Here is a 23396-nt window from a genome sequence, read left to right as displayed (position 1 = left end):
TGGCATTCTGTCTATCCAACGACCACTGATTATCAACTTTATACAAGGAATGATTTTTTGTTGCGACATATCTCGCTTAATTATATAATCCATCATCACCTGTTTAGTCAAACAGAACGAATAATATAACAAAATCGATTAAAACACACCCTTAGAAAAATCGACGTTAGAATCGATATTAGCTAAACGACGTAAGTGTACGTAATACATGGATATTGGCGCATTATATTTGAATGATAACTGATAACTGTACAACAATCCGTATAGATAGATTGAGGCCAGTCGTTGTGCAGGGGCACAAGTGTGTGACTGTGAACACGACTGGTTAAGGCTTCGATCCCCCCGGAGGGAAAGGTAATATTTAATATTTTCATTTATTCGTTATGGTGTCGAGGTAGAGCCGCTACTCATCATGCAATGCCTCAAGAATTCAGCGGATAGTGGGGAACAGAGTGTGTTAACACTAGGTTCCCTCTGCCTATCTTGCTGAGTGCGGGATACAGCGTGAAGCTGTTTTTTTTATTTTTAATCCGTATAGATATATAGCAACGACCACACGAAGGACGACAAGTGGAAATGAACAAACGGAGGCTGGCTTATTTGCGTCACACCGCAAACTTCGATAAATGTAAAAGTCTGTCGCATTGAAATTTAATGTATGTGTTTTCGACACAGTAATGAGCTTTTGTGATTAAGTTATTTTATTTAATAAGAAATGAGGTGGAATGTGTTGGCGCCGTCGTCGCGGTATGATTATTATTTTAATTTCTTCGCTCTGGAGAAGGAGTTCCACCACTCAAAAACAATATACCTTACTTTATGTGGGATATAGCATGAACCTTAAAATTGAGGTGTCTCTTATGGGTATTTACCAAAAAAAAATCAACTTCACGTTGTATCCCGTACGTAGAAGGGTAGGCAGAGGGAACCTAGGTTTAAAGATTTTTTGCCAATGTCATATGAAAGCTCTCAGTATCGATAACAAAAAGTTCCAATTAATCTTAAACTTAAACGATGTTTGAAAAAGAAAAGAAGATTTTGTTTAAAATTTTGTAAAAATTTCATAACATATACTTAAAGCTTCAAAACTAAAACAAATAAATTAAAACCTTTTCAATACTAAACTAGTTTACAAGAGCAATAATACAAAAAAATATATTCATTTATAGCCTAATTTGTTTTCTTACGACCAATTATAATGAATATACAATTATTGATATTAAATTGCCATTCTAACTGTATATGGCGCATCTTTAGTCTTCCGGTTTTATTACAACCAATATTACAATATTATAACCAGCTTAACCTGCGGCTTTGTCCGCGCAAATAGAAATAACCATTCGTTGTGTATGACACCTGAGTCATGACACAATTCCAGTGCCCGAGATAACTCTGACAAGCACGTACAATAGGTTGCATTGCATTATTAACGTAATCTAACCTATAGCCTCCTTCGTTGTATGGATTATTCGACACAAAAACAAATCTCATATCAAACCAGTAGTTTCTGAGAATAGCGCATTCAACCAAACAAACTCTTCAATTTTGATAATATTTTGTATTGATAGTATAGATAGGTATCTATATGTCTATACCAGCTGCAATAAATTTCCGCTTGCCCAGCCTTTTGTTGGCCCCTGACACACCTCACATCTCTAATTTACTTTCAAAAATAAGTTTACGATCGCTTGCCTTTTAAAAAGTGGCCCGAAAATATTGTGATGCTAGAGACTTTTATCTCGTCATCTGACATGGACGTGGCTCGTTTTATTTAGTAGGTAGTTGTAAATTCTCTTAAAAAATACCTAGTTTGTATTTTAAAAGCATCAGCACAAACTTGCGACTTTAAACGCTACGGTTGTGGGTTCATTTCTCACTCGGGGGAATCACATTCTCTCTCTCTCTCTCTGGTAACAAATAAACCACAACGTTGAGTTCCACCACTTCATACTACAAACAATGTCTTCAATAATGGGCGGAGTGGGCGTAGCACTAGGTTCCCTATCTAACCTGTAACCGGCCTCGTAAATTCTATATTACATTTAAGTCGACATGAAAAAGTAACAATTAAACAATTATAACGGCAATTCTATTATTGATATAACTAAAGAATTTCTCAAATTTATCACATACATATAATTAATTAATTGCAATAATTAATTTATTAGTTTTAGGTATAATAAATTTCGTACGATAGTAATAGTTAACTAAAACTCGTTTTTACATTAAAATATATGTTTAAAAATTACTTATTCTTAGGGAGTCGTTGCTCACAATTTCTTTTGCATGGACTAGTAATATTTTTTTTACGTCCCCATCCACGGAAATTCTCCCCAAATTCCCGCACGGGAGTACAGTTATGGAGGAGGAGTTTTGGAGGATATGCAGACGGGATACACCATACTCTTCCTTTAAAAAAAAACTATAAATTTAAAAAAAAAAACACTGAGAAAGCAACAACAAAAACTGCGAACCATCGCTAATATTGACAGATGATTCATCTGCGTAGACATACATATATTTTGTCGAAAGTTATTTAATTTCACAATTTTCGCTAAGCCCCAGACGCAGTTAACATAGAAAAAAATTAATGAACTTACGAAATGGCGGGGGTGTGATGTAACGTCTGACTGGAATACTAAATTAAGGCTTTATGCGCACTATTAAATCTAGATTCATTAGACATTTAAGGATTGTACACAAAGTTATCTAGATTTTCGTTACTTTGGTCTTAATATATTTTACTATCTTTTAAGAAAGTATATTCCTTCTTTAATTTATTCGCCGACACTATAGTTAGAAGTGATTTTTATACAATGTATAAAAAACAAAAACGTCTCACTTTGGAATTCCCTGGTCATCACCAGTAATGTTTAATTAGAAAAAAACAATATTTAATATCCAGAATTCGGCGGAAAATAAGGAAAGGAGTGTCTTAACACTTCACTCTGCCTATCCAGCTGTATGCGGGATACAGCTGAAAAATAAGAGAAATATAACGAGACAAAGAGCAGCGTTGGGTGCTAACTGTCAACATCCAACACTTGACCTTTCTCTACGCTTACTTATGAAATAAATAGTGTATGATGATGAGCACAAGATGGAATTAAGTAACTCCCAATCGAGTTCATATAAACCAACATAAAAAGTGAGTATAAAGCCTAACATCTGTAAACAAGAACCCACTTTCATGAGGACCAGACAAATGGCTAGTTGCATTATGCATATTAAAGAGCTATTATGGGACGAGTTTTCTGTTCTCAAAACCATTTTAAGTAATGACAATCATATTTTAGAGATTACAAGCGGCAATAAATGTCAACGGACTTGTAGCGTTAAATTAACTTGAAACTTTTTTTTATTAACAAGTTAGGCGGAGGGAACCTGGGAACGTAGTGTCAGGACCCCTTTCCCAACTCAGGATCTTCCATTCCCTAATTTCTAACAAATTCTGGAGGCGTTACGTTTTCCTCGAATGAGAATCGAACCTACAACCTGTCACGTATAGACATACGAATTTAAGTAATGATGATCATATTTTAAGGATTTTAACGGACAATGACTGTCAACGAAATTATAGCATTAAATTAATTTGCCTTTTTTTGTAGAACTAATTTAAATATTCACATTAATATAATTAACGGTATATGAATATATATCAAAATATTGTTTAAAATAATATTTTTTGTTTAATGTGTCATCAAATTTCCATACTGGCTGCTGCCCTAGATTTCACCTTGTATTCCGTTGTTGTATAGTAATTTATAAAGAAAATCGTATAGTTTTTGTTTCGTATTTTTAGCTTTACTGCGCATCCTGCAAACGACAGGGTAGGCAGAGGGAACCTAGTGTTAAGACTCTCCGTTCCCATTATGACATTTCCGATCCCCACTTTCCGCCGAATTTCGAATCGAACCGGCATTGCGTGCTATATGGCGAAACTCAACGCCGCATTCTTGCTCGGTTACCAGAGCGATAAAACAAAAAATCAAAATTGAATGGAAATCGAACCCATAACTCAAATTACTTGATAAAACGAAACATAGTAGCGTATTCAAACACCGCAATTCAGATTGCGTATACATTTCTCCGTTGGACGGTACCTGTTTGTTAAACCACGAGATAATCCTAGGTCTCACTAACAACTGTCTAAAGCGCTATTCGAGTCGACGCCATACGAATAACAATATAAATTTTCGCAAGCAACAATGTAAGAGTGCTATTACGTGTAATTCAAATTGAAGGGAAATCTAGACAAGCCTATTATGCTATTATATCCTATTATATTGCAGGTTTTAATATTTTTTAAGTAATTCCGTTGAGGTTGTTGTGGTGCTGGGGTACAAGCGTGTGACTTTAACGCAACGGTTGTGAGTTCGATTTGGGGAATAAATTATTATTTATTAATATTTTCATTTCTTCGCTCTGCTACCAAGGCAAAAGCACGGCGATGAGTGCCGCCACTCAGCACGCAATGTCGTAACACTAGGTTCCCTCTTTCCACCCTGCTATATGCGAATACAAGTGCGTGAACCTTGAAAAATTTGACACTTTAGTAACTATTTGAATATAGAACACCCTCCATTATATTTACAACACAAACCAAACCAAACTAAATAAAAAAAAAACACTACACTACACCAACTAAGAAATGGCACACTTTCGACGTAGAAAGTAATATTTCATCAACGAGAAACACAAGTAAATCAATCTACCAAGTTAATGTACGTCCAATACAAATAATTGCATCACGCGAGCCACGAGCTGTCAACGCGAACGAAATATTTAATGAACTTACATTTCACGCTACTGCAGGTGCTGGTGAAACAAATAGCGAAACTAAAACACGTGTTACAATAAAAAAAAATTGAATCAAATATCATGGCAACACAGAGAGAGTGTACACACAATATTGGGTTCAAATCCCACACAAAAGATTTTGTTTAAATTCGGCGATTCGTTTCGTAAAACCGGGCCAAAATAATCCCCATCCAAAGCACACATAGCAATTAAAAAAAAAAAAAAAAGAAAATTGAATATTGGATATTACTTATATATCCTTAAGTATACCCTTGCAAATTGCACAAAAACCGCATACAATTCTTATCAATAACAAAATTGCATAATAGCATTAGGATTCTCTATATACAATTGAATGCAAATTTGTATAATTTGTACACAATTGGTTATTAATAACAGGCAAACGGCTGCGTAATTGTTATGTCTGTATTTTATTGTCTATTTACTGTGTTACCCACTAGAGGTTTTACATTTATTTCAATATTGAAACACTTAATGTATTGTTTGTGTTAAATACTGTATTCTTTTGTACTTGGGTTAGAGATGGGCGTTATCGTTTTTTTCCGTTAACGGTTATGAAACCGATATATGGTTTTCGTATCGATATCAAAAACGGTTTTCAGATATCGTTTTTTTTCGAATTGTCAATAAACGCAAAATCATAATCATAACATTATAATATCATAATAAATATATGTAATTAGTATTACATATAAATAAAAACTATAATCAAATGTAAAAAAAATAATATTTAGTAACTAAATTGAAATAATATTAAAATACAAAATCATATCCAAATTTCAACTTTATTCATTTATTTAGAAGTTCGATTTCATAACGACGAAACAATAACTTGTAGATGTAATGTAAGAAAACCGCCGAAACATGAATCTGTTAGTTAGTTAGTTATCGGGTATTCGCTTCATTTCTTTTACACCCGTGAAGAATATACGGATAGAAAGAGAGGTAGCGAATATCAGTTTATCAGATATTCGCCTTATCTCATTTACGCCCGTTCGGAATAAGTTACTTAGAAAGAGAGGAAGTTAGTTTTAATATAAAACCGTTTGACGTTTCAAAAGTTTTGCGTTATTACGGTTTTGTTCAGATCACAGATATGTTGAGTTTTAAGTTTCTGTAAAAACGGTTTTCTAAAATTATATATCGATACGTTATGTTTTCCTTAACATATCGGTTTTAAGTTACGTTTTAATATATCGAACTCATTCCTAACTTGGGTATATTTTTTGTTTGTTTTGTCGAACGCGCTAATCTCAGTAACTTCTAGATCAATTTTTTCTTTTTTTTCAGCAAGGCCTCATAGCCTTCCTAGGCTATTTAAGCTTTATTACATCATATTAAAGTGTTTATATATTTTTTAGCTTCACGCTGGATACTGCACATAGCAGGGTACGCAGAGGGAATATGGGAACCTAGTGTTAAGACCGTACCACACTTTCCGCTGGTATTCTGTAGGCAACGGTAATTAGATTACATAGACCAAAGTGACATTTCTTTATAAATCGCACAGACTACAAAAATAATAAAATAATCAATAAACTAATACGAACTCACCACAGACAAAAAAGAAACAAAAACAAAAAGAAAACCCTGGCCGTTACCCAAGCAACAAACACTACAAGTGAAAGAAAAGTGCAACAACCTAACGCAAATCCAATTACCTATATCGCATAATGTACAGTACGCTCGACGAGTCGTGGCCGCCCTGGACTCAACTGTAGATGACTACACCGATTTGATTTTACAATTTTTCTTAAGTTTTAGTTTAATTTTCTTCTCAAGTGAACAGTGCGCAAAAGTTGCAAAAGCCAAATTTCAGGCCACAACTCGTCAAGCGTACTGTAGTCTACAAAATTATGCGCTTGCATCGGCTACCGTAAGTCATGAAGCATAATGACTCACCCCTGTTGACCCACATTACATGTAGTCGACGTGACTCGTGGACCTTGTCCTTGGACATCAAAAATTTTTAGTTGCGTGATACGTTGTAAAATTGTTACTTTCTGCTTTGTTGGAAGCGTGTTTTATTTTATTACTTTTTATTTCTTTTTGTTATTATGATTTCTCATCATAATTTATATTATAATGTCGTTAGTTAGTTTTAAACTTTAGATCCTGTTAAGTACGTACGTTTCTGTTTTAACTTTAGCTCTATTGTGCAGAATAGACCTAGTGTAGGGTTAAAGCACTTCTTAATCATCTTTACTTTGCATCCGATTTCGATTCTAAAATGAAAATAATTTAACAAGTAGAAAAGCAAAAGCATGTAACAAAATAACTACTCCATATAAAAACCATTTCAGCTCAAGTACGCAAATATATACTAAACCATTAAAACTATAATTTAAGAAACTTAGATCACGAGTAACCCAAACTTGTTGAGCAATTTAAGGGCACTTCCCCTGAACTTAGCACTACTACCAACTAAAACTTTGCACTTCACTTTCAAAAGGCGATAATATCAGTCCAACGATATACCTACATAGTTTATCCAGAAAATTTTGGCAGCCGAAAACGGTCTTAATTTTATTTACACATTTTACTTCGGATGTTCAAATATTAAAATGTAATCTTGCCAAAAAATGTTTGGAAACTCAGTGTAGTGGAAATATCTTGGGCGTGATGAAAAAAATAAACTATAAACGGCTCATTCGGTGGAACTGAAAAATTATCAGACGGCAAAAACTCTATATACATTTCGGATGGGTGTTAAATCTTACAGCTTTTTTATATTTCGTCAAAACCTTTTAGTACAAGTATGCTACTTTGCTTATTTAGGATTTTGAAAAATAAAAATGTTTAAGCATATTATTATAAATAGAACTACCCTCAGTTACTACACTCATTAAATATGCACTAAAATGGTGTGTATTAGCTCTGGCTGAAAGCCAAGTATTATAATTCCAAAATAAATGGAAAAATTCGTCTGTATGAATTCGAGATAGCGTGTTGAGTGACAAAACTCAACGTCGCCGCCGCGCTGTCTTCCTACCAACAAATGAAAATAATGCATTCCCCCGAGTTAGAGATCGAATGGCAAAATTCAGCGGAGTGTCTTGACACTAGATTCCCCCTGTCTCTGTCCTGCTATATACGGGATACAGCGTAACTCGATTTATATTATTTATTTACCAACCAAACAAAACAAACGTTGCAAATATGAGCCAAGCTATAATTTTAATAGAAGCATTACGATGTAATTTCGTGAATTGACTATAAAACTTAATTACAAGAGCGAGCGCAGCCCAGTTATGTAAATCACTCATTGTTGCTAGCCGCGTTTAATTTCACTATTGAATCGACGACCTTGAGATCGTTAAGTGTAGCTTTATAGCGGAGTGCGATGCCCGTGCCGATGGCCGGTGTTGCCAGATGCTGGAATATTATCCTCAATCATAAAAAAAAACACTCAAACCTAGCAACTATTTAATATTTTATGTTAATTTATTATAATTCTAATTAAATTATATTTAAAAATTGTTAAATATACAATTACGTTTTATAATATTGACCAAGTAATTTATAAAATGAAACTAAAAAAAATCACCCAATTTCAGGGGATTTACAAACTGTCAACACTGGCAACAAGTTAGAATTACGAGGCTGCACGAGCGCGGCTTGCCAAGCATCTGTCAAATATTTGGCTGCAAAATTGACACCTGTGTAAATACGGTGAGCTTACGTTTTGTATGCAATTGTTGGAATTTAGAAATAATTTTGTATAGCTATATATAACATTTTTGTTTGTATAGAGAGAGATATTTTTAATAACATGTGTGAAAATGATAATAGCTCGAATTTAAATGGAGGAATTAAATGATTTTATGTCATACTTAATGTGAAAAATTAATGAAGTATTAATTTTCACATTAAGTCAAAAATCATGATTACAAATAAAAACAAATTTATTTACTAAATAAAAACCAGAGGTCCCAATTTGAAGCCTGTTGTCGCCGTGTGACTGTAAATGCGACAGGTTGTGGATTCTATTCTCATGCGAAGAAATAAAATATTTAATATTTCCATTTCTATGGTAACGAGGGAAAGCGCAGCGTTGAATTCCGCCACTCAACAAGCAAAGTCACCAGAATTCGTCGAAAAGTGGGTAACAGCAATGTCTTAATGGAAACAGAGTGTTCTACTAGGTTCCCAGTTTCTGCCTATCTCATTATGAGCGGGATACAGCGTGAAGCAAAAAAATAAATAACAAAACGGCAAAAAAAATAAACAAAAAATACTTCAAATTTAAAATACAGTAAGAACTTAACGTTATGATGGCACCAACAATGCAAAATTGATGCACATAAAAAATTCAAACAACTCATTCTTGACTATAATCGTATCACGATATATCGATTTACTTGAGCCTAATCCGCAATATATGTGTAGAAAGTGAACTTACTAAGAGCATTAACTACGTCTTCGTAATAAAATTATATTGTATGTAAATGTGTTTATAATAATATAGTTGAAGCCAGCATAGTGCAATAACTACAATACAACGTTTACTGATAACGCGGCATTTGTAGGTTCAATTCCAATCTTTTCATTTTTCATCAATACGGAACGTCTCTTTGTTATCTCTGATCTGAATCTTCTAGATTATAAAATAAAAAACAATGTCATATATACGCACTAGAAAATATATTTATAAGATATGAATAAGATTAAATATACATAATATTAAAATGTTTATTTCAATACTAATAATATAAAGCTAAATTTTATTTTACACAACGTGCTAATCTCAGGAACTACTCCTTCGATTTCAAAAATTCTATTAGTATTGATGGTCTATTGCGCCACGTGGGCGAAGCCTAAAGCTAGTTCTATAAAAAATGTATACTCTACATTTTCTTTAAGCAATAAAAAAAACCATATGACCATAGAGAAGAAAAATAAAGTATAAATTAAAATATAATAGACAACCATGGTTATTCTCATGGTCATAGTCACAACCATGACCACGAGCAAAAGCTATATATACCTATTAAAATATAAAAATATGCTTTTCGACGATAAAAAAAAACATACTGGTTCATTTAGTGCGCGTATTGAAGACCGACCTTGGTACGGAGCGTGACCGGAGCTTTACACAGTGTAATACACTTACAGAGATGTGGTAATTCGTTTAGTATTTTTTTTAATTCTCTGTTCGTGGTGTACTCTGTGCATATAGAATTATAATTTTACAGCCAATAAATGATTTTAACTTTTTAATTTATTAATATATGTGTACATTAAACTTATTTTTATTACTATGCAATTATTATAACAACAATTAAATCGTTAAAGTCAAAATTTTAATATCGTTAAAGTTATTATTGAACTGTATTATTTCCCTTTTATACAAAACGAATAGTATTTCCACGTCACGTATTCTATATTAAAATGCAAATCAAGAAATATCAGAACACTTTAGATAAATAAATAAATAAATATAGCTATTTTTTATTATTATTTATTACTATAGCTTCACGCTGCAAATTGCACACATCAGGGTAGGCAGAGGGAACCTAGTGGTAAGACACTCCGTTGCCTACTTTCCATCGACTTCTGGCGTAGCGTATTGAGTGGCAGAAATTGACACTGTGTTTTGCCTTGACACCACAGCAAAAAAAATAAAAATATTTAATTTCCTCGAATGGAAACTGAATCTAGCTCTCATCATCCTCCAGCAAACAATCGCGTTTACATTCACACGCTAGTTCACCTACACCACGATTGGCCTATATTATTAACTAGCGACCCTCTTGCGGCTTCGCCCGCTTTTACTACTGGATTATTCATATAATGTATGTTTGCAAAGCACTTAAGATAATATGAAAATGAATTAAACCCTAATCTAAACATCTAAATCTTCGTTGCTGTTAAGGCAGGCGGGGTTTTTTTTTCGAGCTTGTGGTTAATGCTGAAGAGGGTATTCTGTCCCTGATGAAAAGCAAGCACTACGTGGCTGCCTGTGAGGAAAATTATATAATCAAACCCGGGCCGCCCGGGTGCAGGCGAGCATTCTACCACTGAACCACCGATGCGTGTAAGGCAGGCGGGCGCGGCGGACTCGCTTGTAAGCATAACGTCGCGAGGCGCGTTTCGCAGCAAGGATTTTTTGATATTTTAACAACTTCTAAAGTACTTATTAAAATGAAAAACAGAAAAGACAGTTTTGATCTACATTAAATGGCCAACGTAACTAATATACTTATTTATATGCTGAGAGTAAGGGATAAGTGAAACTTGACTCGATACAGTTGATGTGTGAACGGCGTGATGTGTCAATAATTAAATGCGTTTTTCTCTAAAACTATTCGCAATTTCGAAATAGTTTAAAAAGCAAATTTTATCTTCGTTTAACGTAGAAATTTAATAAAGTATTTTAAAGGATAAGGATTAATACCATTATGGAAAAATATCCCTCATAAAAAATATATTGAAATTATTATTTTTAGACAGAAATACGATCACTACACGTTATTCTTAAAAGATACGAATATGCCATCGCGGACTTTTTTGTAGACCTTATTAAGAGGAACAATACTCCAGTACATTTTTTTCATATAGTATTTACCATTAAAGCAGCGCATGCGCCAAAGTGTCTCAGCGGGTAGGACTTTATACACATTTATCGTATTTATGTTAATTTACATAAGAATATACAAATAATAAACTAAATATAAACCTTCCCTGAGAAATACTCGACCTAATGGTGAAAACCGCATTCAAATCCGTTGGGTGGTTTAGAAGAAGAAGAGTTAGAAAGTTCAGACAGACACAAAAAGCGACTTTGTTTTATAAGATATAGGATAAAAAAATACACAAGTAACGACAGAATATAATAAGGTAGTATAGAATACAATCATTAAGTTATCTATTTATAGAGTTTCAGAGCGAGCCGCGGCCACACTTCGAATTACTGTCTGCACAATTATACAAAAACTTTAACATACAATTAGCCTTCAAAAATACTGAGAATTAAATACGTACACGTAACTAGAACGCTTGGTTAAAAGTTAAAAATGTAATGATAATATGTTTATCACCTTTATTTTTTTTATTAACAGAATAGGAAAACTTTCCACCGAATTCTTCGTGGCATTGCGTGTTGAGAGGCTTTTGGTGTAAGAGCAAAGAAATAAAAATAAATTTATAAACAATAATTCTTTCGCTTCAGTGGGGATCGACACCACAACCATCACGTTACTGTCACACCCTTGCCCCTGCGCCACGAAGGAATATATTGTACATATACCTCTATTACATACAATATAACATATTGGTTATTCACATATAACACAGTCATATAAATGTATGACTAATGTTAAATATATAATGGTTTTTATTCGCGCCTTCGACCTCTTAGTGGAATGGTAATAAGTAATAACTAAGAGATATGTATCCGAGATGCCACTGGCCACGGGCATAGTTGGTTAAAATAACATAGCTTTCTCGATAAATGGACTAGAAAACAATAAAAAAAAAACAATTTAAATCAATAGTTCCTTAGATTAAAGTGATGAAGCAAATAATCTCTTCAGCTTTATAATATTAAAATAGATTATAGTTACATATAAAAAGATAAGTATACAATTTATGTCTACACCGTATGGCATAGTGGTCAATTTAAATATCTGAATGATATGGATTCATTTCAAAGTAGTGTCTAATTGTGTATTTGACGTCTTCTTTAAGAAATATCTCATTTAGAAAAGGTTTACTAGGCACTTGAAAGACTATTTAACGTTTCTTCTATCGTCTAGGTTTTTAATTGGAAATTTATTTAAATTGACCTCTTATATAAGCTTATTTTAAATACAAATCTACTAATTTATGAGATTTAGGCACGCGAGTTGATTGTATCTCAATACCGTTCTACTGAACTGTTCTTGTCTTTAAACTTTTTTTGACTTTCACGTTGTATCCCGCACATAGCACGGCCTGGGAGTAACCCTCCCTCCTTCGAGTGCTTGAGCCCTTGCGCCTCGATTGAAGCACTAATCTTTAAACGATAGTCAAATAGATGCTCAGCTATATATAAAATAGATGTTCCAACCCAAGTAGCAAATCGGCATAACCTTAATTTTAAGTTAAACCAGTCAAGATATAAATTATGCCACTCACGGCTCCGTTCCGACCTCTGCCAAGGTGCCAGAGGTTTCTAACTGCTGTATAATATCTTGTTCGACGTATGTTTATCAGTTAAGGCGGAGCGATAAAACATTAACAAATAATTATATTAAAATAATCATAATTTGTTACAAGTTTTTTTTTGTTTTTAATAATCTTAATATACATCATAAATATAAGTCAAACAGTCATTGCTTTATACAAAATACTAGCGGCACCCACGCGGGTTCGCTCGCTTAAACTCATTGTGATAAAATAACCAAATTATACAAATTTAACATACATTGTAAGCCTATTCTGATGTGTAAGCTATATTACTGCAAAGTTTCATCTAAATCCGTTCAGTACTTTTGTGTAAAAGTGGAACAAACATCAGTCCACACAAACTTTCACATTTATAATATAGATGGGATAACATTTAATTGTTTATTATTTAACAACTAAATAAATGACGTTAAACGTCCGCGACGACGACGTCATTTCAGATTTTATTCAGGGAAATATTTCCCAGACTGGATTACATATATTACGTCATTGGGTTCCGCTATCCAACACGCACGTCTTTGCATGGACGGAAAAAGGAAAAGCAGAGTGACGCAAGAAAAACAAAAAGTCATACAGTTAATACAAAACAAAATATTACTTAATTATTATTAATTATAGGTTCCATTCCCACACAAGTAAATGTTTGATATTTAAAATACTATCGTTACCTTTATATGATTTAATACCAAACGATATCATATCTAGGTTTGATTTGGTTTGGTTCTTTAAATCTGGCGTTCCGAGCGTGCCAATATCATATCTAAATAAGCAAAAATTGAGTAACATAGTGACTTGTCACTAACACTCTGTCCGTTTTGACAGTAATTTTTTTTTAAAAAATCTTTAACCTATCAATGGACGCTACGCTTATACAACGTGCCCTCCATGTTAGGCGTGTAATCGGTCGTCCAGCTCGTTTCTTATGCATCTCATGAAACATGCGCTATATTTCTCAATATCAACTACAAATTACCACAAAAACAAACGTGCAGTAACTAAGCGTTTGTAATTAATACATAAATATTACGTCTCTACTAAGGAGATATAAGAAAAAAAATTTTTTTAGTAATATATAGGTACATAGCTGTTTTACTTTCGTCTATTTAAAGATATCAAATAAAATGATAATATAAATCACTAATCACTGCTAATCCACAGCACATTTTTTTCAGCTTCGTGTTGAGTGGCGGAACTCAACGACGCAAAATTAAAATAATAAATAGTATTTCATCTGATAATATTTTAAACGTTAATGTTTGTGAGAATGGATATTTATTGCATGCTAAAATGTTCATATAACTTGACTGTAATATAACTTAATATACATCAGAATAACACATATATAGGACTCAATTTATGTAACGGTTTTATATAATTTAGCTATAACAATAAGTTTAAGCGGGCGAAGCCGCGTTTAGATCGTTAGTTAAAAATATTTCCAATTTTTTAAACTACTAGAATAAAAAGACATTACGAACGTCATACTCAAAGTGTACCTAATAAGGAAGGAATAAAGTGGGCTATAAAAAAAACCTTCATTTAGCAATTTATACATATATGTAACATAAAAATAAAAACTTCTATTAATTTAAAAATAATACGATAGTAAATTTGATATCAGTTAATTTGAACTAAACCAATACATACTTCAAGGTAGTTCAAATTATTTTTAAGCTTGAAATGCTAATAATTAATGTAGATAAAAGTAGAGGTAGTAGTAGTGATTGGTGACAAAATTTTATTAGCTATCGATCCGAATATCGATAATTATAAATACCTAGTTTATATAAACAATTCATTTATAATACACCCTAATAATTATATGGAACGACACTAAATCTCTCTTTTCTCTCTCTTCATTCTGGAACAAAATTGCCAAAGTAACGAAGTAATATTTTCTAGTCATAAGATAAAGTCATTAATTAAACCATTAAATCGAATAATAACGCTTGCAAATTTTCATAAACCGATTTTCTACTAATGGCCGCTAATAGCACGTTCACATTTTTAGCTATGAAAGTAGGCCGGAGTTTCTACTTTAAACATGGGTTGTAGTGCCTTAGTGTTGGATATTATTATAGTTATAGTAATTAATATTCAATTTAAATGAATCGTTATGGAAAATATATAAGAAGATAATTATTAAGATTTATATAGTAATTTTTGCTTCAAAATATTGACTTTTAAGACCGCTGTCTTATAATGTGACAGACAGTATTTCACTGACACGCGATGGGGATTTATTGATTATATTTAAATCATTTTTATTTCCTCGCAATGGTAACAAGACGAGACGCGGCGTTGAGTTCCGCAATTCGATACGCAAAGGAGGAGAAAGCACAAACACACACATTTCAATATTCTAAATTAATAAATTAATTTAAAAAAAACGTGAAGAATTGAATATCTATTCTATTTCTACACAATTCCTTGCCTATCCTACCCATAAAAGAATATATATAGCGCGAAGGTAAAAAAATAAATAAAAACAACAAAAATCCATTGCCAATCCACAATAAAGAAAACGACACTTGCGCAAGAGTCGAGCGCAAAGTTTACATAACTAAAATGGCAACGACCTAAATATTGCACGCACCAAATAAATCAATAATGTATGATTAAAATTTGGTACGCGATTATACGACCATAGTATACTTGTCCTCAACCGCAGGTTTAAACAATGCGCTTGCCAAAAATCTGTGCTAAACACTAGCCATAGACATTGAACGGACAAATTCAATTTTTAAGCTGCTAGGACAATTGATTACAAGTGATTAATAAAAAAAAACCAATCCTGACTCCATACATAAAATTTATATATCCAGTAATACTCACGCCATCAAGACGAATCCAACGACATGTCATTTATTGAAATCGGTTTACTGGTTTAACAATTAAAAGGGAACAAAGAAACTGACATACATACATATACAAATACATACGTGCTAGAAATAAAATCCTCATTTTAGGCGTCGCCACAGTCGGGTTAATAGTGTCCTTTATAGTTATCATCGCGTGACACTTAATAATAAGAAAGAATATGATTTAAAAATTATTTAACTTAATAAGTAGTTGAGATGGAGGGTTTAATGCTCTTCTCTTCTTGTTTATCACTCTTTTTACCCAACATTATATATGAAAGATGGCATAAAACGATAAAAAATGTATATATTAACAGTTTTAAGAGAAACAACTTCTAAAATTATATATTTTTATGAACGAAGACATGACACTATAATATATATTCCAAACAATATGCCTTATAACTGGATTTTATATGTCACTTTAGTAAAAATAGATAAACTCAGATGTTACATATAAAGTAAAATATACATAAAAGGGATAAAGATAAAGAGCCGTTCAGAATTGATTTAGCAAGTTTCGAGATGGACGCGATCGCGTGAACTGTTTAGTAGTGGGTTGGTTCTGTACAAATATATAAACTAATATCAAGTTTATTTAGTGTTTTGCAATATTGGTTACTACAAAAATATTAAATATATACTTTCACGATTTATATTTTATGAATCCTCAAGAAAAAAAAAGTTTGACGACTATGTGTATCTATCTGTGGCATCATAGTTTCCAAACGGATTAAACAATTCTGATTTACTATTTTATTTGAAAGGTGTCTTAAATCCTGAGTTATTAACTTTAGTTAGTTATTAACCATGATTCAAGAAAATAATATATTCAGCTGTTTGAAGATTATCACCTGTTTGACCGTTGTTTACTTTGCAGAACTTCTTGTGTCTGGGGCTTTCAATGGGGTTTTTAAACAACTAAAATAATATTATTGGTTCAAGAATTAAACTTGCGATCCAAACTTCAAATCAACCAAACCACTAACGCAACTATTCCTTTTATACGGACCGACAAATAATATTATTATTACAAAACGTAACACGCCTGCGTCAGATGATATGAGGAAAAATAATACATATAACGAAATAAAATTCAGATTTTTAAATTTTATCTATGAATAACAATATAATGTTCCTCTTTCGTCACTAAAACCAACTAACGTCATTAGATTTAACATCGTCAAAAGGGATCTCTAAAAATAACCTGTTAAATAGTAATAATTGCGTACACAAATAATCCGTATAAGGTCGTTCGGGTGTCACGACCGGTGTCGTAATCTATTAAGCGAAGGAGACCAATAAAATATTCTTTTGTTGCCTTACATCTTATGTTGAATGTTGACATAGTTGTATGTTAAAACAAAATAGTAGCCATTTATATTGCAATTTGTTAAAAGCTTCGCCTTTGTTAAAGCTTTGTTAAAGACTTCGCCCGCTTAAACTTATTATACAAAGTCTTTACATAAATTGTAGCTTTATGTTATTCTGATGTTTAAGCTATATAAATGTTAAACTTCATCTAAGACTATTCAGTAGTTTTTGCTTGAAAGTGGAACAAACATCCATTCATCCTTACGAAATTTCACAATTATAATATTAGTATGACTAGCTTTTACATACGACTTCCCATTCGCGGTCAAATGTTAATTAATATACAAACGTAACACGCAAAAGTTGGTCTTAGTCTCACGAACACAAAAGAAGCTCATAGCTTTGGTGGTTGTCTTGGTACAGAATATTTAGTCATTTAAATCTTAGCCACGCGCAAGTATAACAAACGAAGTAGACTTTTAGTGGATCCTAGAGGATGCGTAGGAAGACGGGGTGTCGGGTGGTCCACATTCACCCTTGCAGACATGTGCCCATACTATAACTCTTAGAAAAAAATCTTAAACATTTAAAAAATACACGAAAAGAATTGTTAAAAGGAATGTCCAGATAGTGATTTTTTTAAAACTAAATTACATTTAATTTTAAATTAAATTTATTGCTAAAAAAATTTACTTCGGTTCAAAAAATTAAAGCAGAAATTAAATCATTAACTTCAAAATAGGTATAAAGAGTTTTTTTGTTTCAAGTAACTGCAAAAGTTACATATTAAGTAAGTTAAGTAAGTCACGCTCTTACACGAGTCACTAGCTAATATGCCATAGCCATTATCATTCGTATTACGACATAAAGCCATAAATAACGTAGAAATTATAATTTTTAATTTATACACTTTAAATGCTGAACAGATATTATTATTGTAATAAAGACATTCCTAGAAAGACTATGTGGAATATTATATTTTTTATATGAATCATTTAATGGTTAAAATATGTAGTAAATTCAGAAAATTAAATAACTGGATTTTATGGGCCAAGGTTTCGAGTGTTAAGTTCTATAAAAAAATGCAAATATATAGTTACATCTTCAGATTTTAATATTCACTTACGTACGAATTGTGTCATTAGGGTGTCATCTATACCTACTAATATTATAAAGCTGACGAGTGTGGTGGAACGCACTAATCTCACGAACCAGTAGTTCGAGTTTATTTTTTTGTCGTCTCTATACACTCGGTCAGAGTTAAATCGGCCTTAGATTAGTTATCGGTCCTGTGCGGGCAAAACCGCAAGCCTAAGCTAGTTTCAATATAAAATAGTTACAAAAACCGTAATGATAATGGTATATCGCATTAAATCATAAATTTTGCTGGCACAATCGGGTCAATGACCTATGCAGGCCGATAAAAGAACAGTGCATAAAATATATCTAGTCCTGAAACCTAGATATCGAATGTAACGGAAAACGATATCAAAAATTCGCATTCATAATTTTTTTTTATAGCACAATATTGATAAAAACTGATGTCTGTCTATTTATATGGCCAAGTACCTATACATATATAATATGCATACAAAAATCCTATATGTGCTTATATAAGGGGATCAATAAGGGGTTCAATTCCGATTCTAAAAATAAAATAAAAAACGATTTATAAATTTGTAAGTTAAACCTTAAGTTTTAGTTTTGCATTCTCACAATTCTTTTGTCAGTAACTAGCAGAATAACATTCAAACTTTTATTTTTTGTTTAAAAATTAAAACATCTTATTATTTGTATTTTGTAGTATCTATGAAACTCTTAATTTTTATTGTCATAAGTGTAATTAACTATTTCAAAATTTAAGAAATCTGAGAAATTAGGATTTTTATTAATAGAGCATGTGTAGTCTTTTGAACATAGTTCATATAAAAAGAAAGTTCTAAATAAGCAACAAGTAAAAATGTGTCACTGGATTTCCCTGTGCCCCTAGAAAATGTGTAAAAATACATATACATAATAATGAAAAGTAAAATATTATTGAAAATGCAACTATAATATTAGGTAGTTTAATATATACTATAATATTAGTTTTAACCTACTTTAAAGGAATTTAAGTTAAAATATAATTTAATTTGATTTGCATACAAGGTAAACCATTGTAATAGTAATGGCCTCAAAAGGACCAGAAGACCTTTAGATAATAATGACACTTGATATTGATAGATAAGTATTTAATATTAATAAGTAGAACTTATAAATTATTACTTGATACAACTTTGTTTGTGTAGTAATTAAAATAAAGTATAGTATAGAAATTTAATTTTAAGACAATTTATTGCCAAAATTTCACTTAATCCATCAGTGAGAGGAAATGAAATTAATTTCTCCCACAAGTGGGAATCAAAACAACAATCGTCATATGTACAGCCCAGATACTGTGCCACTATGGCACACCATTAGGTCAGTATATAGAAAAAATCCTGTAATGAAGTAAGGACCGATACTATCACTTTATGCATTATATGCAAATGCAGTCATACAATAAGCCTTTACTTTTTTTATAATAAAATAGCATATTATGCATAAGTACATATAATACACAATAGTTCATAAAAAAAACTAACTTAGTTACATAGCAATTAGTGTGATGTAAAATTATTATTTAATGTATCAACTCATTTATCTGGTTTATCATTAAATACAAGTAAATTGAAAGATTTAATGACATCCATTTAAAAGATAATATTTTAATCATAATTTTTATATACACTGTCAATTTATTTTATTTACTTTGGAATGTGTTTTATTATATTTTATGTTCATTTTATATATTTTTTAGCTTCACACAGTATCACATAGCAGGGCAGGCTGAGGGAACCTAGTGCTAAGGCAAGTGTCTTTTTCAGCACCCAATTTTAGAGGCAGGCGTTTTGATCTCAAAAACTCAACACCGGCTTTGTCTTTTACCAGAGTGAAAATGATGATTATACTCTAATGATATTACTTCAAGTGGTAATCAAACCCACAACTCTCCTATATACTGACAAACAATAAATTTATATTATATAACATCTTGAAATATAGTTGAGTAGATGAAACTTCTACAAAGTAAAAAAAAAACTTACAGTATTATCACTAATTGTATGTTGGAAATTGTCAAGTACCTAATAAGCACTTAGTGTAAGAACTAAGTGGCACTTAGCAATGAATAGACAAGTATTAGTTCAAATCTTGTAATCATTTTTATTCTGCAACCATTATGGCAGAGTGGGTTAGCCTGTGGCGGTAAACTTGATGGTTGTGGGTTCAACACTTATAAAGGACAAATGGATTGTTTTCTCATTATATTTGAAAAAATAGATCGTCTTTGCCTACCTTGATACATATATGTGAGATAAATTGTAAAGCTAAAAATATACTTAACTTTTATATCTTGTTGTGCAACAACATAAGTTTTCGGGCAAAATAGAAAGAAATAAATTATAATAAAAACCAAAAAGCACTATAATTTTGTTATAATTTAAAAATAAAAGATCAACTTTCTAATATATTTTATCTAGTCTAGACCAGCCATTATAGAAGTGATTCATGTTCATAATAAAAATAAAAGTTATATACAAATAGAAATTACACTTTGGCTGTAATTATGCAACATTTAAACCACTGAGCGAAAATTTCATATTTTTAAAATGAGAGAAACAGCTTTACTTTCTATTACCATGTTTTTAAAAAAAAACATGGTAATAGAAAGAAAGAGATGATATCACATTTGATATCACTTGATATCACATTTGCCTTAATACCAGAGCAAGAATATAATAATTATTTAGTCCCCACCAAGTCTTCGAAGCCACTACAGTTGGGATTACTGTTAGATACTACATCACTGTGCCACAGCGGTCTCAATACATTAAAGAAAATAAATAACAAAGAGCCTGTATAAGAGAGAAAGTGGCTTTAACACATAACTTTCATCTATGGCTTGAAATTGATTGGCCTCAGGCAAACTAAAAATTTTTGTGAGATTTCAAAGATGCTTAATATACCTATTTCTTTATTAAACTGTTATAATCAGACCTCTTTTGTTAGGCTAAGAAAATTTTGATAGTGGGTTTTTGTATTGCTTTGACAATGTCATGTTTGGACATATGAATGTATATTTAAGAGTAAAGGGTGGGTACAAGAAAGTAATGTATAATTGTTAAAGAAATATTATAAACACACAATAAGAAAAATATATATACAAATTTGTAAACTAATTATTTGCTCCAACATTTTACTATTTTCATTTACATTATATAGTGATGTTTAATTTATTTATCAAATAAAACTTTTAGTATAAGGGCAACTAACTTAACAACAATTAAGAAAATAATAAAATGTGTATATAAATGTAAATAAAAATGAAACAGTGAAACAAGGGTATTGCAAGGATTTGTAATTTTTTGGCTTAAAACTTCTAAAGGTGTCTTATCTATGTGGTTCTATGATAATCAGATAGCATCTAAGTATAGCTGTCATAGCACAGTGGAACTGTAGTAAATGTAATAGGTTTCAATTCAATGTCTACTTAGGGAAATGACATATTTTAATTCCCTCTCTCTAGCAACAGGACCAAAAGCAGTGTTGAGTTCTGCCATAAAACAAGCCTATTCTCAAAAATTGTAAGGTGCAAAAGGAACAGAGTGTCTTAACACTAGGGTCTCTCTGGTTACTGTTCTATATACAAAATACAATATGAAGGTGGACTAGATAGCACCTAAGTGTGTACAGTGTGTAATTCATGTTGTTTCAGATATAGGTTATGAGCTGTTGCTATGCAAGATATCTTGTCTATACTTAGATATCTATATATGTACAATCACTTTGGTTAAACTGAACTGTTTCCTTTTTTGTGTACCTATAGTTTCTAAAGTATAGGATTTTAGTTTTTATTCTGCAAATTCGAAAGTTATTTATCTTGTCATTTTATATAATGTTTACAATAACTTAAAATTACAATACAAAATCATTATTTTGAGTGTAATCTCGCGTTATAACCTCAAATGTATAGTTGTTCAAATATAAGATATGCAGGTTATAGATATTTTCTTATAGAATGCTCGCGAAGCCATTGCTTATTAGAGTCCTAGGACACTTCCTACGTCTTGAATACTGTGAGGAGAGTACTTACCAGATGCAACGAAGTTAAAACGTATTTCACAAACCATAGCTATCACAGAACACTCACAAAAAAAGGATACATGCTAAATCCAAATTGAAGCCGTCCTTCACGTATCGTTTCCTTCGCTTGCTGACCATGCCCTTGAGGGGGTTGGTCATCTTGATGTTCGATATGGAGTTGGCCATGGCTGACAGGCGTATTCGCCGCGGGAGCAACTCGGCCGCCGCGCCCTTGCCGGGCACCCAGCGCTTCTCGGGTGCCTTACGCTCGCGGCGCCGGCAGCTCACGCAGATCCCCATGCACCGTCCGTGGCCGGCGCTCGCATGGGGCCGGCGGCGCGCGAGCGGACGTGCCGCCCGATCAGCTCGCGCCCGCCATGCCTCCCATTCCTCGCGCTCCTGCCTCCTGCCCAGCCACGCAGCACGCACCCGCCACCCACTGCACGCGACCGGCAACACGCACGACACCTACGCAACCCGTTATTTATCTCGCGCGAACGGCGTCCATCCTGCGAGACCACTTGATCCTAGAACACGACCGACGAGAAACAGTTGCACAAGAAAGAAAGATGGTTATGAATTGATGGCCGAAACTCTGGACGCCGTCCCGTTCGCACTCCGAATGTGCGCACTTATCAGACAGAGATAAAACACAACCTTAATTTCTAGTAGTGGCTAGCTAGCTCTCTTTGTTCATTTAACTTTGAAGTTTTACTCGCCAGGTGTCGCACTGTTAATGTCATTGAGCGCCATTTTTCAAATTTGACGCTCTAAAATTTATTTACTTTATTTGGAAATTAAAGATACTTGATTTTCACACCAACTTTGAAACAACGATTCTTAGGCATTGAAAAAAACTGAAAATGTATTTTAGATGCCTGGGAATTCAACTGCTATGTCTAGAATGTAATATTTTATATACAACATTCATGATACATAGATGGCGTGACTTGTATCTGTGGCCTAGAATGCGTTCAGAAATAATAGTTTAAAATTAATGTTTAGTAACCAAAATATAATAAATATTTTGGTATATGTATCATTTTTCATTTAAACAAAATCTTTAAC

General features: G+C 32.5%; 1 protein-coding gene across 2 annotated transcripts in view; it reads right to left on the bottom strand.

Moving 5' to 3' along the window:
• Positions 1-23282, bottom strand: part of LOC146539241 (phosphatidylinositol 3,4,5-trisphosphate 3-phosphatase and dual-specificity protein phosphatase PTEN-like) — a 48821-nt gene extending 25539 nt beyond the window's left edge. The window contains exon 1 of one of the 2 annotated variants that reach the window (XM_085186104.1): positions 22409-23282. In XM_085186104.1, the coding sequence (XP_085042230.1) occupies positions 22409-22628 (220 nt within the window). In that variant the 5' untranslated portion in view covers positions 22629-23282. The remainder of the gene's footprint in view (positions 1-22408) is intronic. The other variant, XM_085186105.1, reaches the window with a different exon arrangement.
• Between the last annotated feature and the right edge of the window lie 114 nt (positions 23283-23396).

The sequence above is a fragment of the Heliconius melpomene genome, chromosome 5 (genome assembly GCF_056956725.1).
Source record: "Heliconius melpomene rosina isolate 202511_hmr_F chromosome 5, ASM5695672v1, whole genome shotgun sequence".
NCBI lineage: Eukaryota > Metazoa > Arthropoda > Insecta > Lepidoptera > Nymphalidae > Heliconius > Heliconius melpomene.
This window is presented reverse-complemented; position numbering and strand designations above follow the sequence as displayed.